Source organism: Salvelinus alpinus, chromosome 11 (genome assembly GCF_045679555.1).
Source record: "Salvelinus alpinus chromosome 11, SLU_Salpinus.1, whole genome shotgun sequence".
Taxonomy (NCBI): domain Eukaryota; kingdom Metazoa; phylum Chordata; class Actinopteri; order Salmoniformes; family Salmonidae; genus Salvelinus; species Salvelinus alpinus.
Genome location: NC_092096.1, coordinates 30,806,489 through 30,827,604, shown reverse-complemented (window position 1 = coordinate 30,827,604; position 21,116 = coordinate 30,806,489). Strand labels below are relative to the sequence as shown.

The window sequence follows — 21,116 nt, the reverse complement described above, 5'->3', positions numbered from 1 at the left end:
TTTGGTTTTCTCTCATGTGGGTAACACATGGCACTGAGTAAATAAACTGAAGAGAGTGGTGTTCGGAACGGAGTAGCGAGTGGAGCTAAGACTCTTGGTACTGTAGGTGAATTTCCACTGAGGATTTACCCTGGTGTTCTACCAAAAAGCCTCAGACCTGTCTGTTTCCAGCTCCATGGCCCAGCTCCTGGTACTCACTGGGCCATGGCTCAGTGGACCTGACCAGACTTGGGGCCAAGGCAAGGCCACTGGGGCATTTCGGGCATCATTTATATACTGAACAAAAATATAAACGCAACATGCAACAATTTCAACGATTTTACTGAGTTACAGTTCATATAAGGAAATCAGTCAATTGAAATAAATTCATTAGGTCCTAATCTATGGCTTTCACGTGACTGGGCAGGGGTGCAGCCATGGGTGGGCCTGGGAGGGCACTTGGAGCCAGGCCCACCCACTGGGGAGACAGGACCTGCCAATCAGAATTAGCTTTTCCCACAAAAGGGCTTTATTACAGACATAAATACTCCTCATTTTCATCAGCTGTCCAGGTGGCTGGTCTCAGATGATCCCACGAGTGAAGAAGCCGGATGTGGAGGTCCTGGGTTACACGTGGTCTGCGGTGTGAGACGTACAGCCAAATTCAGCATTGGAGGTGGCTTATGGTAGAGAAATGAACATTACATTTTCTGGCAACAGTTCTGGTGGACATTCCAGCAGTCAGCATGCCAATTGCACGCTCCCTCAGTCCTCTGTGGCATTGTGTTGTGACAAAACTGCACATTTTAGAGTGGCCTTTTTTGTCCACAGCACAAGGTGTACCTGTGTACTGATCATGCTGTTTAATCAGCTTCATGATATGCCAAACATGTCAGGTGGATGGATTATCTTGGCAAAGGAGAAATGCTCACTAACAGGGATGTAAACAAATTTGTTCACAAAAGTTGAGAGAAATACACTTTTTGTGCGTATGGAACATTTCTAGGATCTTTTATTTCAGCTCATGAAACATGGGACCAACACTTTACATGTTGCGTTTATATTTTTGTTCAGTAATACATAACAATGGCTAACTGTGAATGATGTTTAACACCTTACAAAGCAACTGTTTTGATTATGTAGAGGTTGTTGACTCCGCTCTTCACAAGTCCTCACTGTCGGCCCCAGCTATGGAATCACAATATCCCTAGTATAACTTAAAGGTGTATACACTAGTGGAACTCTGGTGTTACAGTCAAAAAGCAGTTCTTTGTTTTTCAGCTGAGCGACTCTTTGATTTCCAATGTTGAACACCGTCATGGGACCTTATTCCAGAACACCTCTTCCACATCTACAGTGTGTTCTAACCTCCTCTAAAGAGGAGTCAGCATTATGTGCCAATGGAAAGCTTTCAGGTGTAAAAGAGCTATTTTGAGTCGTTTCTATACAGAATATGACATACAGTATCGACACCATTTACAATAGCACCCCCAGTGTACAGTATGACATTATTATTGAAAATAAGAATGTGTTCTTAACTGACTTGCCTAGTTAAATAAAGGTACAATAAATACTTTTTTTTTTAAATGACACCTTCCTCTGGTGATCCAACAGAAACAACTAGAAACATTATGACTGCTCTGATTAGTGTTGCATTGCTGAACATTACATGAGACATTGGCCTACATCCTCATACGGGCTCATGTAATTGTTTGATGTGACTCATATTAGCCCACATCCTTTGTGTGTTTTAGCCAAGAGGCTTGCGGCTGGTCCATTCTATAAACATTTTTTCACGTGCATCGTTCTTCATAGTAAGATACAGCATCCATCCATCATTGTGAGCCTGATTTAAATACACTTAAGATGTATGGACTGTTGTGTATTCAAGGTCTCAGTGGATGCCTTGCCATGACTCAGGAGAATTGTGTCTCGGGAAACACACGAATAACAATAAAGGTCAAGCTATTTCAATCTGTAATTTGCTTAACTATATGCACAAACATCCACTAGTTGAAGTGCAAATTGGATTTACCACTAACTACTGCTGAATTATTCAACGAGCAAACCAAATTAAATTGTAACGTCTCAAACCCTTCTTGAAGAACAACATTGACTTAGTTTTTATCCTGTGCAGTGAATTGAAAGCTTTTTCATTGTATTGTTTTTCTCTGGCATGGAAACTAATAGGGTTTTTACTCATCGGCTCACACCTCGGTATGTCTCTACTCTCTACAAAGGAGAGCATGTGTTTTCTGGGCTCAACCATCATTCAATGTTTCTGTATGACGAGCTGGAGCAAAACAAAGGCCTTGCCTCTTTGCGACTTCAAAGTGCTTCATCTGTTTCAACAATAAAACAAGTGGTTTCGTGAAGCCTTGGTATATCTGACTGATGAAAAACAAAGTCCATTGTTGATATGAAAATAAAATAATAACCTCAAGCTCACAATTCCCAACAACCAAATAAATCAATTGTATTTTGTTCTGAGCAAGTAGATCACTTACAAAAATGAGATATTGGAGCTTTTTAGGTTGACCTTAATGAACCCAGTTGAACTCAGTCTGACAACACTGTTAATGAATGAACTTAACCTTCTGTTCTGATAATTCATTGGGGGAAAATAATCTCCAATAACATAAAGAAAACAGTCACAACATGGAACAAATTGCTGTGTTCTTTTTGCCGTCAGTTGATGTTGTGAAGCTCCAGGGAACATACAGATACATACAGGAAGAAAGAGCGCGAGAGAGAGAAAGAGAGAGAGAGAGTGAGATTTGAAAGAATTGCACTCCTGAAGGCATAATTTCTACCTCATTCCCCCTCCTGTTACTATGCATCCATCTTTACCTCCAAACTCTACTTTCTTCCTGTCCCTCGTGAATATACTCTCTCTCTCTTCCCTCTCTCTCCTGACTCTCCGGTTCACTGGGCGTTTACCACGGCAGGCTTTCATTAACTCAGATCTATTTAACCTCTATGGAAGGCTCATTGTGCTTGATGGGCTGGGGGCTACCAGTCTACCGTCAGCCTTACGAGGACGCCACAATGCCTGATAGTGGAGAGAGCTGCCCAGAGGGTGCCTGGCATGACGCGTGTAACCATGGCTCCCTGACCGTCTCCCTCTCTTTACTGAGACGAGGAGTGGAGAGCAAAATGGGGAAGGATGAGACGGAGAGAGAGAGAGTTTGAAGAGCTCTCCTTCTCCTCTCTCTAGCTGACAGAGTTGAAAGGGGTCACTTGGTAGAAGCGAAATGGCATTTAATAACTGTTCATTCACAGACCTCCCTCGCTCTGTCAGCATGACACAAAAAGAGAATATTAAACACACAGAGATAATTAAATGAAGTGGCTTTCAGCCTTCAGATCACAGTAAATGTAGTAAGAGACTAAGGTCTGCCCTCAACGGAGCGGCACACAAATCCTTTCCTTTATATGAATTCAAAGTGAGACCCGTATTCATATGCACTATTCCATTATCATCAGGCTACTACAACTCTATGATCACATAATTGATTCAGTTCATTGGAACAGACTATGCTTTTTCTTTTGCAAGGAAAAATGACCTGCATTGTTTTGTGACTAATGAAGTTCATGATTCGATTTCATGTGTGGTTGAATCGTTTGCTCGGGGCTCTCGGATGACTTTCATCAGGACCAGTTCTTGATATGCATAAGGCTTTAAGTCAAGCTAACAGAGTGGCTGGAAATCATCATAAACTCCATCATTTCCAGCTGGTTAGCGCTCCCAGTTGTCTTCCCTGGTGTCCTTCCCTTTCCATTTGCAAAGCAGATTGACTCTGACGACTCACTTTCTCCGAGCTCCGAGATGTCATTGGTAGACATGGTTGGGAAGAGCAACGCTCCTCGTCACTCCATCTCTCTGTAATTGGGGGTCTTTCACCTTAGCAGGCATTTCCATCCTCCATCAATTTCCCCTATCAACAGTTAGCCAGTTAACCCCCTCACCCATAGCTAGGCTGATTCATGTGGCTGTAAATTCTATTGACACTGTGAAGAAGGTTTTCAGACGGATCACCTCTGTGACTTCTACAGTAGAGACATGATCAAGCTACCCTGGTCTGTGGGATTCTGTGTCTGCTCATCAGACCATGAAATGAGCTTCACCAGCAGATATGAGACGAGGGGAACAAATCAAATCGCTCAATTATAATACCTGGTGGCCCCAGCTTAATGCAGTATAGGTCATCTGCATTAATGAAATGACATGCAGGTGAATCCCAATACCGCGCAACAATATATGGCTCTGACGCAACCCCTAATCTTCCTGTAATAGCTGTGGAGGAAATGATTTAATGACCTACTATGTTGTTTAATTGAACATACTATGCTGTTTTTATTTGGAGAATTGTCCATTGTTATATGTTAGTATTTTGCTGATACAGACTTGTCTTGTGTGACTTAGTCATTTGTCTGGGCGTACAGATAAGAACCGTGTAGGTGTGACTGCAGTATGTGACATTCTGTTTTAACAATCTACAGGAACTTAGATGTGTGGAAACATGCAGGCTTGAACGGACAACGGTGGCAATGTTGAGTGGTTGTTTTGATTGCTTCATTTTTGCAAATCTAAGAATTAAGTTGTTTTGAAGAATAAAGTCTCTCTCCTTTTGGTTAGAATCCCCACGACGTAGCTCTCTCAACTACAAAGATTTCCCATCTGCAGACATATTACAGCACAGAACAGGGGTCAGATGAGATCAAATGTGACTACATTACGATTAACTCACCAATGTAGCTCAAAGAGGCTCAGCAGTCTAGTCCTGCTATGTCAGGGTATTAAGAGCGAGCCGCTGGGAAGTGTTTTACGATGCTCGTCACTATCCATAGTCTGGGGAAAATGTGCATGGAAAAATGTGCATGGAAAAATTTGCATGGAAAAATGTGCATGTGCTAGAAAAGTGAATACAGGGGTTGTGACCGCATGCTGGATTGTAAACACATGTGACACGGCACGTATGACAAGGTATTGCTCAATTCACATAAACGCCATGTTCTCTGCTCTTCCATAGAGACATGGGAGCATTTATTGTCTTGGGAGGCTGTTAATCCAATAACCACTGACGTGAACGCCACAGCTGTTGAATGTTGCAGCGTAACTTAACTGTATGTGCTGATAACGATCTCTGTAATAACAGCAATCATCCTCATGGCCACGACCACTCATCTTCACTCTCCAGCTCCTCTAGCAGTCAGACCTCTACGAGAAAGAGCCATTCTGCACCGTGCCAAAGTGTCAGCTCAAACAACGACGTCATTGACTGGAAACTATGGCCGGTCAGCCTCGGCATCTAATCCAAGCTGATCCTCTCTAGTTTCCCTGGTGACTGGATGTGTTGTTGGTGGTTGAAGTGTTTCTCTCGCTCTTTCCCTCTCAATGGCCAGCTGTTGTAACCTAGTCTGTAGGGTGCTGCCTAGCTGCTACTCCTGGCAGAGACATGAAGCCTCCCCCACCACCAGGCAGCACCAGGCTCCAGTGTCTCTGCCTGACTCCCAGGCCAGGCTTCTCTCATCCTGCTGTCCAATGAAAGGGCCAGCCCTCTCTGACATTTCCTCTAGTGGATAAAATTTCCTACTAGATGACCTCAGTCTGAGTATTGATGGCCCTCTTACTCTTCCGTCTGTGTGTCTGAGCTGACCGTGTCTGGGAAAACACCCCTAAAAGTCTGCATTGTTGTGTAGCCACATTTATTCATTAAAATAACCATCAGTCACCTGTGGTCAATTTCCCTGTGTTGGCAGGAGCAAAAGGACCCTGGGGCCGTGGGACCGTGGTGCCGTGGTGCAGGGGAATCGACTCACCTCTCTAATGGCTGTGCAGAACTCACTCTGCAACACCAACTTCAGGGACTGCAGCTTGTGACCCGGGACGTCCCCGGACTCCTGTAGCTTCTCCAGCAGCTCAATTGCCCTGGCCACATCTGACAGAGAGAGAGAAAGAAAGACAGAGAGGAGAGAGGGAGAGGCAGAGAGAGGGAGGAGAGAGAGGGAGAGGCAAAGAGAAGGAGAGAGAGGAAGGTAGAGAGAGGTGGAGAAGGTCAGAGAGAGAGAGAGAGAGAGAGAGAGAGAGAGAGAGAGAGAGAGAGAGAGAGAGAGAGAGTGAAAGAGAGAAATGACAAGAAGGAAAAAAATGACCCATTGAATTACATTAACCTCAGAGCCTTGAAAAAGAAGTCCGGAGCGAATCGATAGAGAGGATAATGGAAAAAAACTGAGTCAACGCCAAGGGGAACAAGAGAGAGAGAGAAAGAAATCCCAGCGTAGTTTGCATTAGGCCTGCTCCATGCATGAGGAAATGGGGGGTGGACTTCGAGGGAGGGAATTGTTCCGTTCAAAGCGAGCGATTCCTGGCTGGAGCAGGCACCACGAGCATTAGATCCTTTAAAACAAACCCATGATGCCCTGAGTTAAAGACTTTGACTCCTGTGTCTAGTAAACTCTCCACTTCTAATTATCATCCCCTGAAGAAATCCAGAGTAAAGCAGATTTTTTTCACACTCTTAGAGACAAACAGGGAAAATGAAAGAAATGAGAGTACATGCTGGAAGGGGAGAGGAGGGGTTTGGTGCTCAGCCTAATCGTTGGGTGTCACGTTCTGACCTTAGTTCCTTTTTTATGTCTCTATTTTGGTTTGGTCAGGGCGTGAGTTGGGGTGGGGTGGGCATTCTATGTTTTGTTCTATGTTTTGTATTTCTGTGTTTGGCCTGGTATGGTTCCCAATCAGAGGCAGCTGTCTATCGTTGTCTCTGATTGAGAGCCATACTTAGGTAGCCTGTTTTCCCACTTTTGTTTGTGGGTGGTTGTTTTCTGTGTCTGTGTTTTCACCAGACAGAACTGTTTCGATTTTAATTTCTTTCATTCACTTTGTTATTTTGTATTTTCGTGTTCTGATATAATAAATTATCATGGACACTTACAACGCTGCATTTTGGTCCGATCCTTCATATTCCTCATCAGAAGATGAAGACGAAGATCGTTACATTGGGTCAGTTGTTTTAGAAGAAACTAAATAAAAAGCAGTTGGTGGATAATGTGCATCTGTCACCCTTTATCCCTTGAGCATGTGCAAAGACCAGCGAGTCGCTCCAAAGTGATCAAACCACTTGTAATCAGCTACAGATGTTATATTCTTCCTACCTAGCTTGATGTCGAACACAGTGACACAGTGCCACTCAGGAGGGAAATTGCAAGATGATGTATTGGAGTCGATAATATAGCTTAGACGTGACAAATGAAACGTCGTTAAGTGAGTCTACTTTATTAATCCAAGAAATATCCAACTGCATCGGAATAGCAAGTGTATACTGAGGCTAAGTGCAAGGATTCTAAACAATGATCTTAAACACTATTACCCTGGTGTTGAACTAGCGCCATGTTCTGTACCACACCAACAGAGAGAGGTAAACACCCGACGATGTTTATAAACATCACGCCGAACCCAGGGAGGCTGGACTGAGACGGAAGACAATCTATTGTAACCCGGTGAGGCAGAGAGGAGACAGAAAAGCTATTACCGTTTACAGACCTAGGGCGAACTAGGTAAGAGGAGGGAGAACTGCATACATAGAACTGTGGTTGTTTAGGCAGGTTTGTTTTGTGCCTGTATTAGGCAGTCAAACAGACATACAAGGGCACAACATTTACTGTTATTACACAAGTATACATGGACAAAGAACATGATACCCAGAGTACCAGCGTGGATTACATTAAACCAGAAGAAATGGTGGGGTCGATTTCCATCAGGATTGGTTACTGCAAGCCACAAAGTGTTGTCAGGGAGATCTTTACAGGGCATTCATCACCCTAACTCCACGACTCCACTCAGCATCTTCTGTAATGATGGTGTTGTATAGCACAGATATTATCGCATAGGACGTTCTAAAGGATGTACAAAAAATATAGGTTTTATTGTCACATACACCGGATAGGTGCAGTGAAATGTATTTTTTTTACAGGTTCGTTCATAGTAGTACGGCGCCCCTGGAGCTTAAGTTAAGTGCCTTGCTCAAGGGCACATCGGCTGATTTTTTTCCCAGCTTGTCGGCTCGGGTATTCCAACCAGCGACCTTTCAGTTACTGGCCCAACGCTCTAAGTCTAGGCGTGGGTGGTATAGTCTACCCTAGAGGCAGCTTGTTCTGGTAAGAACCCTAAGCTTTGGGGAGACGAGAGCGGAATTAGAGCTGGTCCATAGAGAGTCGGGCACAGGAAAGGGGACACTTTTCTCTGAACCTGTGAGTGTGAACGGAGGGATCTAACAGTATTCATTACTACTTTACATTACCCCTACAATGGTAATGTAGCTAATGTACAGAATTTCCATCAGATTGAATAAGCATCCAATGAGTCCTTAAGTAAGGTGAATGAGGTTGTACAACATTCTGTACCATACCTGTAAAAAACAAAGTTAGCTTTGTACTAATGAGTGGCCAGTAATCTGCTGGTATTATTCCAAGCAGCCTGGGTAGTTTATGAGCATTTATTTCTCATTATAGCGAGGTCAGAGCCAGATCAGGAGCGCTTTTGCCTGCTCTCATTTGCCCATTAGCGGCAATTTCTTCATCCACGTCAAGGTCTCTGACGAGGCCTCCGACATCGAGCAACGCTTCAATGATTAAGATTTCTAAAACATTTTTGTTTATAGATGGGATTTTTCGGGAGGTCAGTTTTTGTACTTTGACGCTACACTGATCAAAAGCAATAGTTGGGATTCTCCACCTGTTCAGCACCACTTTCAAGTAGTTTGGCTTTCAACTTCTGTCTGGGGAATTAAATAAATACATTCTTTGAAATAAACTGGGTTATAGGCTAAGAAGCTATTTTGTAAAAGTAAAGCTAACCGTGTTTGGTTGCTAAAGGGAAAGATTTCGGGTATGTCACGTTCTGACCATAGTTCTTGTGTGTTTTACTTGTTTTAGTGTTGGTCAGGACGTGAGCTGGGTGGGCATTCTATGTTGTGTGTCTAGTTTGTCTGTTTCTATGTTTGGCCTAATATGGTTCTCAATCAGAGGCAGGTGTTTTGTGTTGTCTCTGATTGGGAATCATATTTAGGTGGCTTGTTTTGTGTTGGGGTTTGTGGGTGGTTGTTTCCTGTCTTTGTGTTCGTTTCACCAGAGAGGAATGTTTCGGTTTGCCACGTTTGTTATTTTTGTATTTTGTAAGTGTTCACGTTATTCGTCTTGATTAAATCATGTTGAGCACAAACTACGCTGCGTCTTGGTCCGATCCCTGCTACACCTCCTCTTCAGACGAAGAGGAGGAAGGCTGCCGTTACAGGGTATCAAGTTGTTTGAAAGGAGAAAGCAGTCCGGAAAAGTCTTAGGCTACAAGCAGTCAAAGGCAGTATTTTAGACCCCTATTTGAATAACAAAAAAATCGCAAATATTGTAACGACGCCATAAATGTCATGCCCCATCTCCCCTATTCAGACTGTCCAGTGTCTGAGCCCAGTCAGCCAACACACCAGCAGTAAATAGGACCTCTTGTTACCAGATGTGACAGTTGTTATCCCCCTAGACCAGTGATGAGGGCTAGACTACAGCAGAGGCTCTCCTGCTCCTAGAGTTATTACAGGTCATAGGTCACAAAAGCCTCCCCTCTCCAGCAGTTGCATTTCATTTGCTGCATCGTGACACTTATCATACCCATCATCCACACTGCTTCCCTTGGTCTGCTAGCTCATCCCCTCTGCAAGCACTGTCGTGTCAATTTGTTTCAATAAGTAGATGGCTATTTGTGGACAGAATGTCTTGGACAGACCGTGGATAGTGTTGTGTGATAATTGTTGTAGAACATGCAGCAGTAATAGAACACCATCCATTCCTGTGAGGAGCTGCCTACGTCAGGCATTTCTGCTGGAATCCTGTATTTTGTCTACGGTGTGAGGACTGAGGAGTGAGACATCAAATGGTTTCCTTTGTGTGTGATCTAAGGGGTATAAACCCACAGGGTACCCACAGGGTATGAGATTTGCTTGGCAGCCCAGGGTGATTTGCAGTATCAATGACTATGGGAATCCAGGCACAGAGTTATGTCACATCCAAATAGCTTAGTCTGCAACGACTCCCAAATAAGACACGTTACAATGACGCGTCACATCAAATCCCTGCGTGGTGCATTCAACCACATCACCTAGGAGACCAGCTGAGAACTTATTAAGTCCTTATTATAGTTGGCTATGTAGACACACACAGACCAGTAAAACCATGGTAATATTGAGCTACACCACCAACAGCAAGTCCCTCAGCCTACAATACTAATACAAAGGCAAACCGCTTTGAAAGAGTAGCTCTACACACCACTAAGAATACCCTCACCGCCCACATGGCGTGGCCCGTTACCAAGCCGGAGCCACTCCATGAATAACTACAGTACATCTGGAGGGTAACACACAGTCAGCCAACACGATCCTGGCCTGCCTTACTAACTAACACTCCAACCCATCTGAGAGAGGAGCTTGAGAGTATGCATGGATCTGGCCCCCTCTCTCTCTCTCTATTCCACTTCATTAAAAGACCGTGTCTCAGTGAATCCCCAGGATACCAGTCCTGTAGGCCTCTACAGAGCTCCTCTCTTTGGATTTCCTCACTCCACTGTCCTCACTCCACTGTCCTCACTCTACTGTCCTCACTCCACTGTTCTCACTCCACTGTCCTCACTCCACTGTTCTCACTCCACTGTCCTCACTCCACTGTTCTCACTCCACTGAGATGGATTCACTCAACCACTAAACCATTAGCATTTTCCTCGTCGTTCCTCTTCTCCACACTCCAATGAGACTTCAGCCCCCTTAGCGCTTCACCAACTCTAGAGATGGACTCAGGGGGTCCAGATGTCCGCAACATCTGTGGGACTCACCCTTCCTCCCTCCGCCGCAAAATTAAAATATTTAAAGAGCAGTTACTGTATGTTCAGCTTTAACGCTGACACAACTGCAAATCGATGTTGCCATTAGAACCTCTGCAAGGCATGAGCACCGTTTGCAATATAAAAAAAAAGATCCTGTTTCATTTGACACATATTTTCAAGGGAAGACAAAGGTGTCAAGGTGATACTGCTGCTCTTATTGGAGGTGTAATTAAGGATGGGAGCAAGAGATACAAAACAATGGTTGTTCAAAGTTAAACATACAACTCCTAATTCACATGAATTCAATCTGTGAAGTTGGGGAGGCATGTCTCTTGCCTCAGTATTCTAGAAGTAAATAAAGTATGAAACACCAGTACATTGCTATGCATTGAGTAGTCAGGAACATTGATGCTACGAGCCAAACATCTGACCTAGTTTAACTTCTCTTTGCCACACAGCAGTGAGAACACATTACCATTGCCTGATTGGATGAGCTGAAAGTAACGAGACGTGTTCTTTGGGGCGGTCACATTTTCTATTTCAACAATCACTCCTGACTGGGTAATGACACATTTCTCTATTTGAAAGGTTTATCATCCGTCTCCAATTACAACAGAGAGTGAAGCAAACTTACTGTTTACTGAAATCCCTGTGGCCAACTTCAACTAAAATGATACTGTACGTCCTCCAGTGTATGCATGAATACATTCCTAATGGGCCTATGTATGTGTCCCTAACAGTAATAAAGACAGAAATAAAAGCAATAGAACCAAGGCCAATAAAAATAATATCTGAATTCTTTGTGGGAAAGAATTCTTGAGGCAGCCAACAAATAAAAGATTTATGCTCATTCTGATTCATGTTCTAATGCAACGATGAAGGTGGGAGGGTGCCCAACTTTGGAAGAGAAATATTCTGAAAATGCTGTTGAAGTGTTATTGAAAGCAGTGTCCACTAAAGAGCCATTTCCAAGAGGAATCAATTAATTAATAGTGCGTATCTAATTAGCTATTAGTCTACTATAGTCTGTTTCTGTGACTGACAATGTAAAGACATTTTGTGGTAAATGTGTTTAGTGATAAATCTGTTTCTGTGACTGACAATGTAAATACGTTTAGTGATAAATCTGTTGCTGTGACTGACAATGTAAAGACGTTTAGTGATAAGTCTGTTGCTGTGACTGACAATGTAAAGACGTTTAGTGATAAGTCTGTTGCTGTGACTGACAATGTAAAGATGTTTAGTGATAAGTCTGTTGCTGTGACTGACAATGTAAAGACGTTTAGTGATAAGTCTGTTGCTGTGACTGACAATGTAAAGACGTTTAGTGATAAGTCTGTTGCTGTGACTGACAATGTAAGACGTTTAGTGATAAGTCTGTTGCTGTGACTGACAATGTAAAGACGTTTAGTGATAAGTCTGTTGCTGTGACTGACAATGTAAAGACGTTTAGTGATAAGTCTGTTGCTGTGACTGACAATGTAAAGACGTTTAGTGATAAGTCTGTTGCTGTGACTGACAATGTAAAGACGTTTAGTGATAAATCTGTTTCTGTGACTGACAATGTCAAGACGTTTAGTGATAAGTCTATAATATACAGTACTGTGCTGTGTGTTACCTTGAGATTTCCTAAAATCATGTCAATGACAGACGACCACAGAAATGATGGAATTATGTTGATCAAATACAATGTTCAAACTATAAACATCATGGTGTCTAAAACAGTCACCAGTTCCAGAATGAGTCAGCCTTTCAAGTACACTGAGTTCACTTTCTGCTCTACTTTGATGACTGGATTTACTAATGCGGCCATCACTCTGGATGTGTCATAAGTAGATGTGAAGACCACAACAAGCAGCTAGCAATGCTGCTGTGCTGAAACACACCAGGTCTGTGCTGTCCTGCTTTAGGCACGGCTAATTTCACTCTTCCTGGGGTCCAAGCCTTTCAACGCCGCAGTTATTAAACAATGAGTGCTTCACTGCTTTCTACACTTGAGTAAGAGTCTAAACATGATTTTGAGCTGTTTGCTTAACTGGGCAGTGCTCCAATATCCTCACATAATTGCCCTGTTGATAATAGAGGGCATAGCTGAATAGAATATATTTTCCAATATCTGCACGTTGTTTCAATAAAAATGCTGTGAGGTGTAAATAAACATGTCCAATTAACTCAGCTGGCTCGTTAAGACATGGTGCTGATGAAAACAGAGGCTGTAATGCAGGTGCATCTTCTCCATCTCTACTGGGACATCTAAGGTCCTAATAGAGAAACGTTTCATAGCTGATTGATTCAAGACTAGTCTGAGCTATTCCTCACTCCCACATGTAATGTTTCCCAGAGCAGTGCCCTAACACTGGCACTACCAGAATGACTGATTTACACATGCCAGAATAAATTGCTCCGGAGAGGCCATGCCATCTGCCACTTCCCAGTTTGACCCGCGTATCCTTTGTGCCGTTGGCAACCACGCTGAAATTACCACACAAGAACCTCTACTGTGCTCATTCTCTGGATGAGTAGAGGAACAGGCCAGCAGGAGCTTGCCAGACACAAGGCCAGCTCCTCAACAGGAGAGCTTTTTAAATGGACGCACCTCACTTTATCAATCCCCCCCATAAGCCGAGTGAATTAACACTAAATGGCCCTGCAGTGACATTCCTGACTATAGAGGGGAAATGAATCACTCCTTAGACGGTCCCCATCAGGGCTCATTAGCCTAAGGCAGAAGCGGATAACACTCTGAACTTTGTTTTTGTCTCCCTTCCTCTGACTGATTACCTGGCAGATGTCCATCCCAAACAAATGACATTTCCTTTCACTGTGGTTCTAATGAGAGCTTACCCAGAGCTGTGCCATTCTAAACAGCTCTCCGTTGATGAAATTGCTGAGCTGGCTGTTCACCTCACCTGTAATCCCTCCTCTCTGTTATCACCCAAAGCAAGGTACAGTGGGGAGGTTGCTGCGCAACAATGAACAAATCCAGTGACCTCTGCAAGCAAAGCAAAGCCTGTCTGCAGTATGGTGAGACAACATGCTTAGGGCCCTGAGTAGGCTATAGTTTGTTGCCCTTTCTCCCCTGTGAATAGACTCAAACAAAGGATCAGTGATAACTTGCAAGGAAATGTGTGGTTGTTCTATATTTATTACGGCAATAAACCATGCATGGAGAGCATCAAAAAACTATTGACTTCCAGATTTCAAGCTTCTGCTCTCCCTCGATTTTGGCCTCTTAGTAAATCCACTGTAATTTCAGACAGCACAGAAACCTGTTTGAGCATCTGTGTCTTCCTACACCGCTCAATCAGCAAATAGATAGGAATTCTGCTCACAAAGGCCTCAAATGCCTCTCCATCAGCAAATATCTGGCAGAAAGAACACATTTCCCTGTGATTACTGTACAGCCTCAGCCTGACTGATATTATTAGGACTTCATGGCACACAGTTGATGAGAACTCTCACAGTATCTCTATCAATTTCAATAGTCTTGGCATGCCTGGAGCCGGTTAGTGTTTGAATGAGAGTCAATCGTCGAAGGAGAACTTTGGTGCCATGAGCAGGGAGGTTCCAACACAGGCTGTTTCTCCACAGGACAGTGGCGTTTGAGTCATTTCCTGAGACAATAGCAGGAAGTGCAGTCATGACCTCAAAGCACAATGTGAGTTTCCCGCCTCTTCGTGTGTGTGACAAATTCCTAACACATCCTGCTTTCAACAAAAAAACAGGCTTCTTTTCAATATCAATGACAGTGTTTCTTCGCTAGTGGCAGCAGCGACAAAGGACTCTGTGCAAAGACAATGACAGCTCTTGTAAAGCTATCATTATGATCCCCTACATGATCACTGCTGCAGGGCAGTGACCACTTAATGTTACTGTGCAGAGCATGTGGATACAGCAGCAACCTGAATGTTCTCTCTGAAATGATAGGGGCTCTGACTCACTAGTCTACCTATGCAAACCCAATGGAAAGGGTTGAGTAGCCTATACTGGCATATATATTTCAGTTTAACTGGGGAGAAAAAAACTCTTCCCCAACGTGTCATATAACGCAGCTTCTTGTTTATCATTTTGCCCTGTATCATGTTTTTGCCCTTGCACCCACTCCCCATTCAAGCTCGTATACAGTATGTGAAGACGTTTGACTAAAACCGTTATATTATCCGTTATTCCTTGGGTATAAAGACAGGTCACTCGCTGATGATCCTCGTTCGGGTTTACATCCATTCCATCCTTCATGATAACATCCAGGCTCGATTACTCATGCGCAATGCTGTGGTCAATACAACGTAGAGAGGTCACCATTTGTAATTTTCCAATTTAGACAGATGTTTATATCCTCTTGCCTTCTACATTCCCGTGAGTTGTTTATTCCAAGGCGTGTACAGTTTTTCCTACGGTCACTAACTGTTGTGGCAATCATTCAAAGTGGGCCCATGCCCATTACTTTTCCCAGATGTATCATCTTTCTCTATTTTTAACACCACCCCTTTCGTTTGTGCCATGCAGCCACACTAATGTATTTCACCACCGGATTCGTTCTAAGCACTCTGTAGGCTACACATTTACAGACTAAAACGTAGGCTACACATTTAATCTGATTTCCCCAATGTCCCCGTTTCGAATATCAAAATTAAAGAATGGTCAGGAGAAGCTATTAGAAGCTATCCATCTGTTATCATTGGACAGGCAGGCTACTGTAGGAAAGCAATATCAACTGAAGTCCGCGTGCAAGTCGACCTATTACTACTCCGAAATATGACGTAGGCTATAGGTAGACTACATTGTGGACTCAACCTTCCTTTTAGAATAATGCCGCAGGTGAATTAATTTTTCACTGTCGACAACGGGTATGCTATGGGGTGAAGACCTGTACCCCTTTCTTGTTCACTGTCCAAATGACCATTAGTTTCAAGAAAAATATAAACCAATTAAAAAAGCTGTTTGTTATATATTCTTAAGCCTACCCATCCAAAGGTTGTCTGATGTCTAGAGAAGTAAGGATTTAAGCGTGATTGGATTCCTGCCCCCAATAAATTATTTCTCCCAATCACGAAGTGAAGAATACAGCGAGATAATATTCTATTGGATGTTACATAACAGAGATAAATATACTCTATTCATATGCAGTGGGATGTAATACTGTGCGTTAATAACACATTTGTTATAATATTGCTGAACAGCATTATTTAATTAAGCCGTTTTATCCAATTTTGCAGAGTGCGCACCAAACGGTCCAGACATTTTATTCCCAGCAAATAACGGTATCCAGCGAGAGAGAAATATAAGCTGACGAATGTAAAACTGAAATAATAGCCTATAGTAGTTTCAACTTAAATGTGGTCCGCCAATGCATCGTTCGCTCAAGTTTCGGGATCCAGAAATAATTCAACAAGAAAGCGAATCCGACCATTGTGCGTCTTACCTCGATCCAGAGTGAGCGTTTGGACCTCTGTCGCCATGACTGCTGTTATGGGGAGATATAGCGACTACGGTAGCTGCAGCATCAGAAGCAACTCAAGCTTAACCGGCTAGTGAGAGCACAGAGCCCGTCGGTGGGAGTGGCTGGAAGGGAGAGGGGATTACCTCCCGCGCCGCTGCTCCACCGGACTGACCCAATGGTCCTGTCAAACCGAACAACCGCGGGATTAATATCTTTATGCAAATATTGAGAGTGGATGGAACTGGATTGACCTATAGCCCAATTGACTAGCTGATATGAACATTTTGATATTGAGTTCTTCCCTGACAATTTCATAGGCAACCTGTGTGCTCATGGCAGGGGATTTTTGTTGTCCTGCAGCCTAAGGCTGATATAGTAGTCTACAGTAACCACAAAGTGATAAACAGATTTCAATGATGGCATGGAACCGCAGCTGATGAAGGGTTTATAGATGAATCCCCATGTTTATAGTACTGTAGAAAAGAGACCCATGCATAGACAGGAACTGGCTCTGGGCTGGGCTCTCTCTGTATCTCTGTTGCCTTTACTAATGCCTGTTGCAGCTACAGCTTAAAGCTGTGGCAAATCTACTGCATGACCTGTAGCAGTGTGGCCAAAAACCAAGGAGAATTGAATTCCGCCCTCTCCGTAGAGGTTGTGCTCATTCCCATGCCCATGGGTACATCCTTTAGAATGGAGGAAGCAGGATTTTAACAAGATGACATATCACACTGCAGGCTACATTTCATAAGCCTGAACATTTTCATTTGTAAATGCTATTATAGATTTAAAGCAAATGAGGGACATTTTTCAAAATGTATTCAGCTGGCTGACTTTTCGGTGCACAATCAGTTATAAACTAGACAACAGTGTTTAAGTTTCAAATGATTCCATTACTTTTTTAATTTCGTCTAGGCTCCTCTCAGCGAAGTCTACTTATACATTAGAAAATCAATGACCTCACTTTCAGGTAGATTTAGATTCTAATGTGGGAAAGTGTAACAATGGAAGAGAATATGACTCTGTAGCCTACCAGGTACCATTGCAAGCTTGTCCCTACCAGGTACCGAGTCAATGTGCGGGGGTACAGGTTAGTTGAGGTAATATGTACATAGGGGTAAAGTGACTATTTTTAGATAATAAACAGCGAGTAGCATCAGCATAAATGCAAATAAATGCAAATAGTCTGGGTAGCCATTTGATTAATTGTTCAGCAGTCTTATGACTTGGGGTAGAAGCTGTTAAGGAGTCTTCTGGACCTAGACTTGACGCTCCGGTACCGCTTGCCGTCACAAACGTAGCCAGAGCCGACCAAAAACAACGTAGGCTAGTTCACACAAAAAAAGCAACTGTAGTATACAGGCTACTGGTTTTATTTGACAAGCTTGCCAATGTTACCCTGGTGCTTGTGTGTTTGCGACATGTCACAGATACTTGTGAATACAGCAACAAGATTAGAAGGTGTCCTCTTGTCAAATTGATAACTCTGCTGCTTTTAATAACTACAAGATAAGAAATTATTGTCTGGACAGGAGTCAGGAGATCCATGCATCCATCTACTGGATCAATTCTCCCCGTCTCCCTGTTGCAGATTATAGCAGGAGGAGGATGGCATCCTGGCAACCAGCTTCAGTGTATTGTGTTGTCACTGATGTTGTTACCTGTTGATTTCAACCTCAACAACCCCAAGAGCAATTTATCAATCCTTGAAAATGGGGCTTGATCAGATCATCTCTGCAACCCTGAGCCTTTTACCTCTTGGATGGTGCCGTCTGCACATAAGCAATGGTATTTGTTTGTTCCCGACTTCCTTAAGTGCTCTCTTTCTCGCTCCCTCTCTCTCTCTATCTCTCTCTCTCTTTCACTTTCTCCCTCTCTCTATCTCTCCCACCCTCTCTCCCTCTATCTCTCCCTCTCCCTCTCTCTTTCCCTCTCCCTCTCTCTCTCTCTCTCTCTCTCTCTCAAACACAAACTCTATCTCCTGAAGTAGAAAGTATCATCAATTTAGTAATCAATTCACTCTCAGTTACAGGGCCTGAAGAGCACTGCAGTCTAATCCCCTCCTCTTTTTAAAAGCAGAAATGTTTTCCACACGCTAGCGCAGCAGCCCATATGGATGTGAGCACATAATCTTCCTGTGTCCTCTTTCTCACTGGCCTTAAGCCCTCCCTCCATCCCACCACTTACCATCCGTATACAATTTGCATCTGCATGCAGCTGGGTGGAGCTGCTGTGCGGTTGTGATGCGCCAGCACATATGGTCTGTGTGGAGTTGATTACAAGTGCAAGTCGAAAAGCACTTTAAGATGAAGGATACAGTATGGAATGGGTTGCTGAAATGCAACCTTGAAAAATGGCACAGCGGTACACGGTAGTATATAGCCTCGTTGTTGTTATTTTATTGTTACTTTTTTTACTTTAGTTTATTTAGGAAATCTTTTCTTAACTCTTATTTTTCTTAAAACTGCATTGTTGGTTAAGGGCTTGTAAGTAAGCATTTAACAGTAAGGTCTACCTACACCTGTTGTATTCGGAGCATGTGACAAATAAAATGTGATTTGATTTGACATTCTGCTTTGCCATCGCAGTGGTCCAGACTGTTCAAATCCATCCAACAGGCAGCTGTTGACAGCTGATCAAAGAGAGCAGTGAGGAAATCAGTGTCAACATGTGGGTGTCATGCTGGCACTGCATGTCAGCTCTTCTGGAAAACATATCCTATTCCCTATGGAGAGGGAGGGAAATGCCATCTACATATCCTGTATAGTGGTACTATGACAGACACGAGGCATTTACCTTATGCATTCAATAACTTTCATTCAACCAGCCTGGTCTCGGCAGAAAAGGCAGGTAACACGTCCAGGTGTCAAATGAGTATTAATCAGACATTTGACCTAGTACTAGCGGTTAAGATCGTTGGGCCAGTAACCAAAGGTCATTGGTTCGAATCCCAGAGCCGACTAGGTGAAAAAAACGATTGATGTGCTTTGATTCAGATTCAGAGTGTTTAATGGTCATGTACAGGGTTGAAGGTGTGATTGCAGCATACAGAGAAAATCTTAGGCTTCGAGCTCCAACATGCAAGACTTGAGCAAGAGCCTCTGCTAAATGACTAACATTTAAAAATGTTAAATGTAGCCTACTAGTTTGCATTTCTGATCTCTGAGAAGCCAACATTTTTTCTAGATAAACTGGCAACCATCCAACACAGTCACAGCAAGTCAGTCATGGGATTGGAACTGTGAGGAAATGGTTCAGAAGTAGCTACTTCAAAATGACTTCTGACAAATCACTTAGATTAAGGAAACTAAACATCTACTGCGCTGCTACATTAAACCCAGTCACACAGTAGGGAATAAAATTACAATCACTGTAATTACACCAAATATCATCTCATAAATCCACTTTTATGCTGGCATATTGTAACATGGGTTTAAAATCAATCACAGTACGATAAAATAAGAATTATATAGACTTTTACACAGGCTTCAACCTGTGTAGTCAGTGAGTGGACAGTGCGTTTTGGTCCCATACAAACTCACACTGACTCCTCATATCTAACAGAGAGGGAGAGAGGTGAATGGAAGAGCCCTTATGGTTAAACCCAGTGCAGACCGTTTACAGGAGATCATTGAGTGTCCACTGCACGTCCGTGCCCCGTGCCAGACACAGAATGGAAATGAAGCAAATCCTGCTAGCAGCACGTGCTCTACAATAGGAAGAAGTATTGCTTTATCTCTGGGTACTGGGATTTACAGAGCCCTTCAGGTTGGACAAATTAAACCACTGGGAGAATTGACAGCCTTTGACGATCCAAGGTTTTGAATGTAGTCAACGACTCCTGTCCTTTACATGAAAACACAATCTCCCTTTTGATGACATGGTAGTAATTAATTAATGACGAGCAAGCAGAGGTACAATCGAGGTACAGATCACAGTGGCTGATCAGACACCTGTACAAATCCATGGTCAAATCCAAGACAGGCTCTTCCCACACAGCATCAGCATTCACCAAATGTTGTGTGGTTATCCTTAGGAATATTCTCCAGACTTTCCTAGAGGGAATTGTTGATATGTTTGAATGTTAACATTTATATTTATTCCCATTTTAGTACATTTATCAGCCACAACATGACGCCCACTCTGTATTCAAGAGCATGTTGTGTCTCAACCGCTGTCGTGCACAACACAAAAACCTTAGATGGTGTAAAATAGGGTCTAAGCTACAACATACTGTATGTGAATATGATGTTTTAGTTTACACGTTTTTGGATAATTGACATTAAAGGTTAAAACGTTATCTTTATTATTATTTTTTTAATCGAGAAATTATAAAATAGTTTGACAACCCTGTTGTTAGCATTTAAATTATATCAATCTCAACTGTTGGTTATCTTTTCCAGTGATGAAGACATGGATGTCTCGTGATATGGTGGGGTATGCAAAATGTGTCAACTTTGAGCACCTTTATCTCTTGAATGTTTTGACATTCAGATCCAAAAAGTCACGTTCTGAGCACTTCTATAATGGTCAAATATATATGGAAGGTTTCGTTCAAATTTATCCTCTTTACATGGCACTACTTGGAATTACGTGTTTAGCACTGACTGATGCCTGAGAAACCCACATGGAAAACATTGGTCAGGGCATTTGTAAATCACATTGGACTCAAATGCCAGCCAGATTGATGAGTTGCTCAATCATTGTTTCCAGGTACCAGAGTCAACTCAAGACAGGTATTTTTCTGGGGAGTAAGCAGCATTGTGGGTAATTACCAGAGACATGCTGATGACATTGATGAAGTGCAGGGGCCGTGGGGGAAAACATCTG

At 42.9% G+C, this 21,116-nt stretch overlaps 1 protein-coding gene across 2 annotated transcripts in view; it reads right to left on the bottom strand.

Moving 5' to 3' along the window:
* The window catches only part of LOC139533930 (protein lin-7 homolog A-like), a 30,731-nt gene extending 14,333 nt beyond the window's left edge, over nucleotides 1-16,398 (bottom strand). The window contains exons 1-2 of one of the 2 annotated variants that reach the window (XM_071332453.1): nucleotides 16,269-16,398; nucleotides 5,803-5,921 (exon numbers count right to left, since the gene is read on the bottom strand). In XM_071332453.1, coding sequence (XP_071188554.1) covers nucleotides 5,803-5,921; nucleotides 16,269-16,305 — 156 coding nt within the window. In that variant the 5' untranslated portion in view covers nucleotides 16,306-16,398. The remainder of the gene's footprint in view (nucleotides 1-5,802; nucleotides 5,922-16,268) is intronic. The other variant, XM_071332454.1, reaches the window with a different exon arrangement.
* Between the last annotated feature and the right edge of the window lie 4,718 nt (nucleotides 16,399-21,116).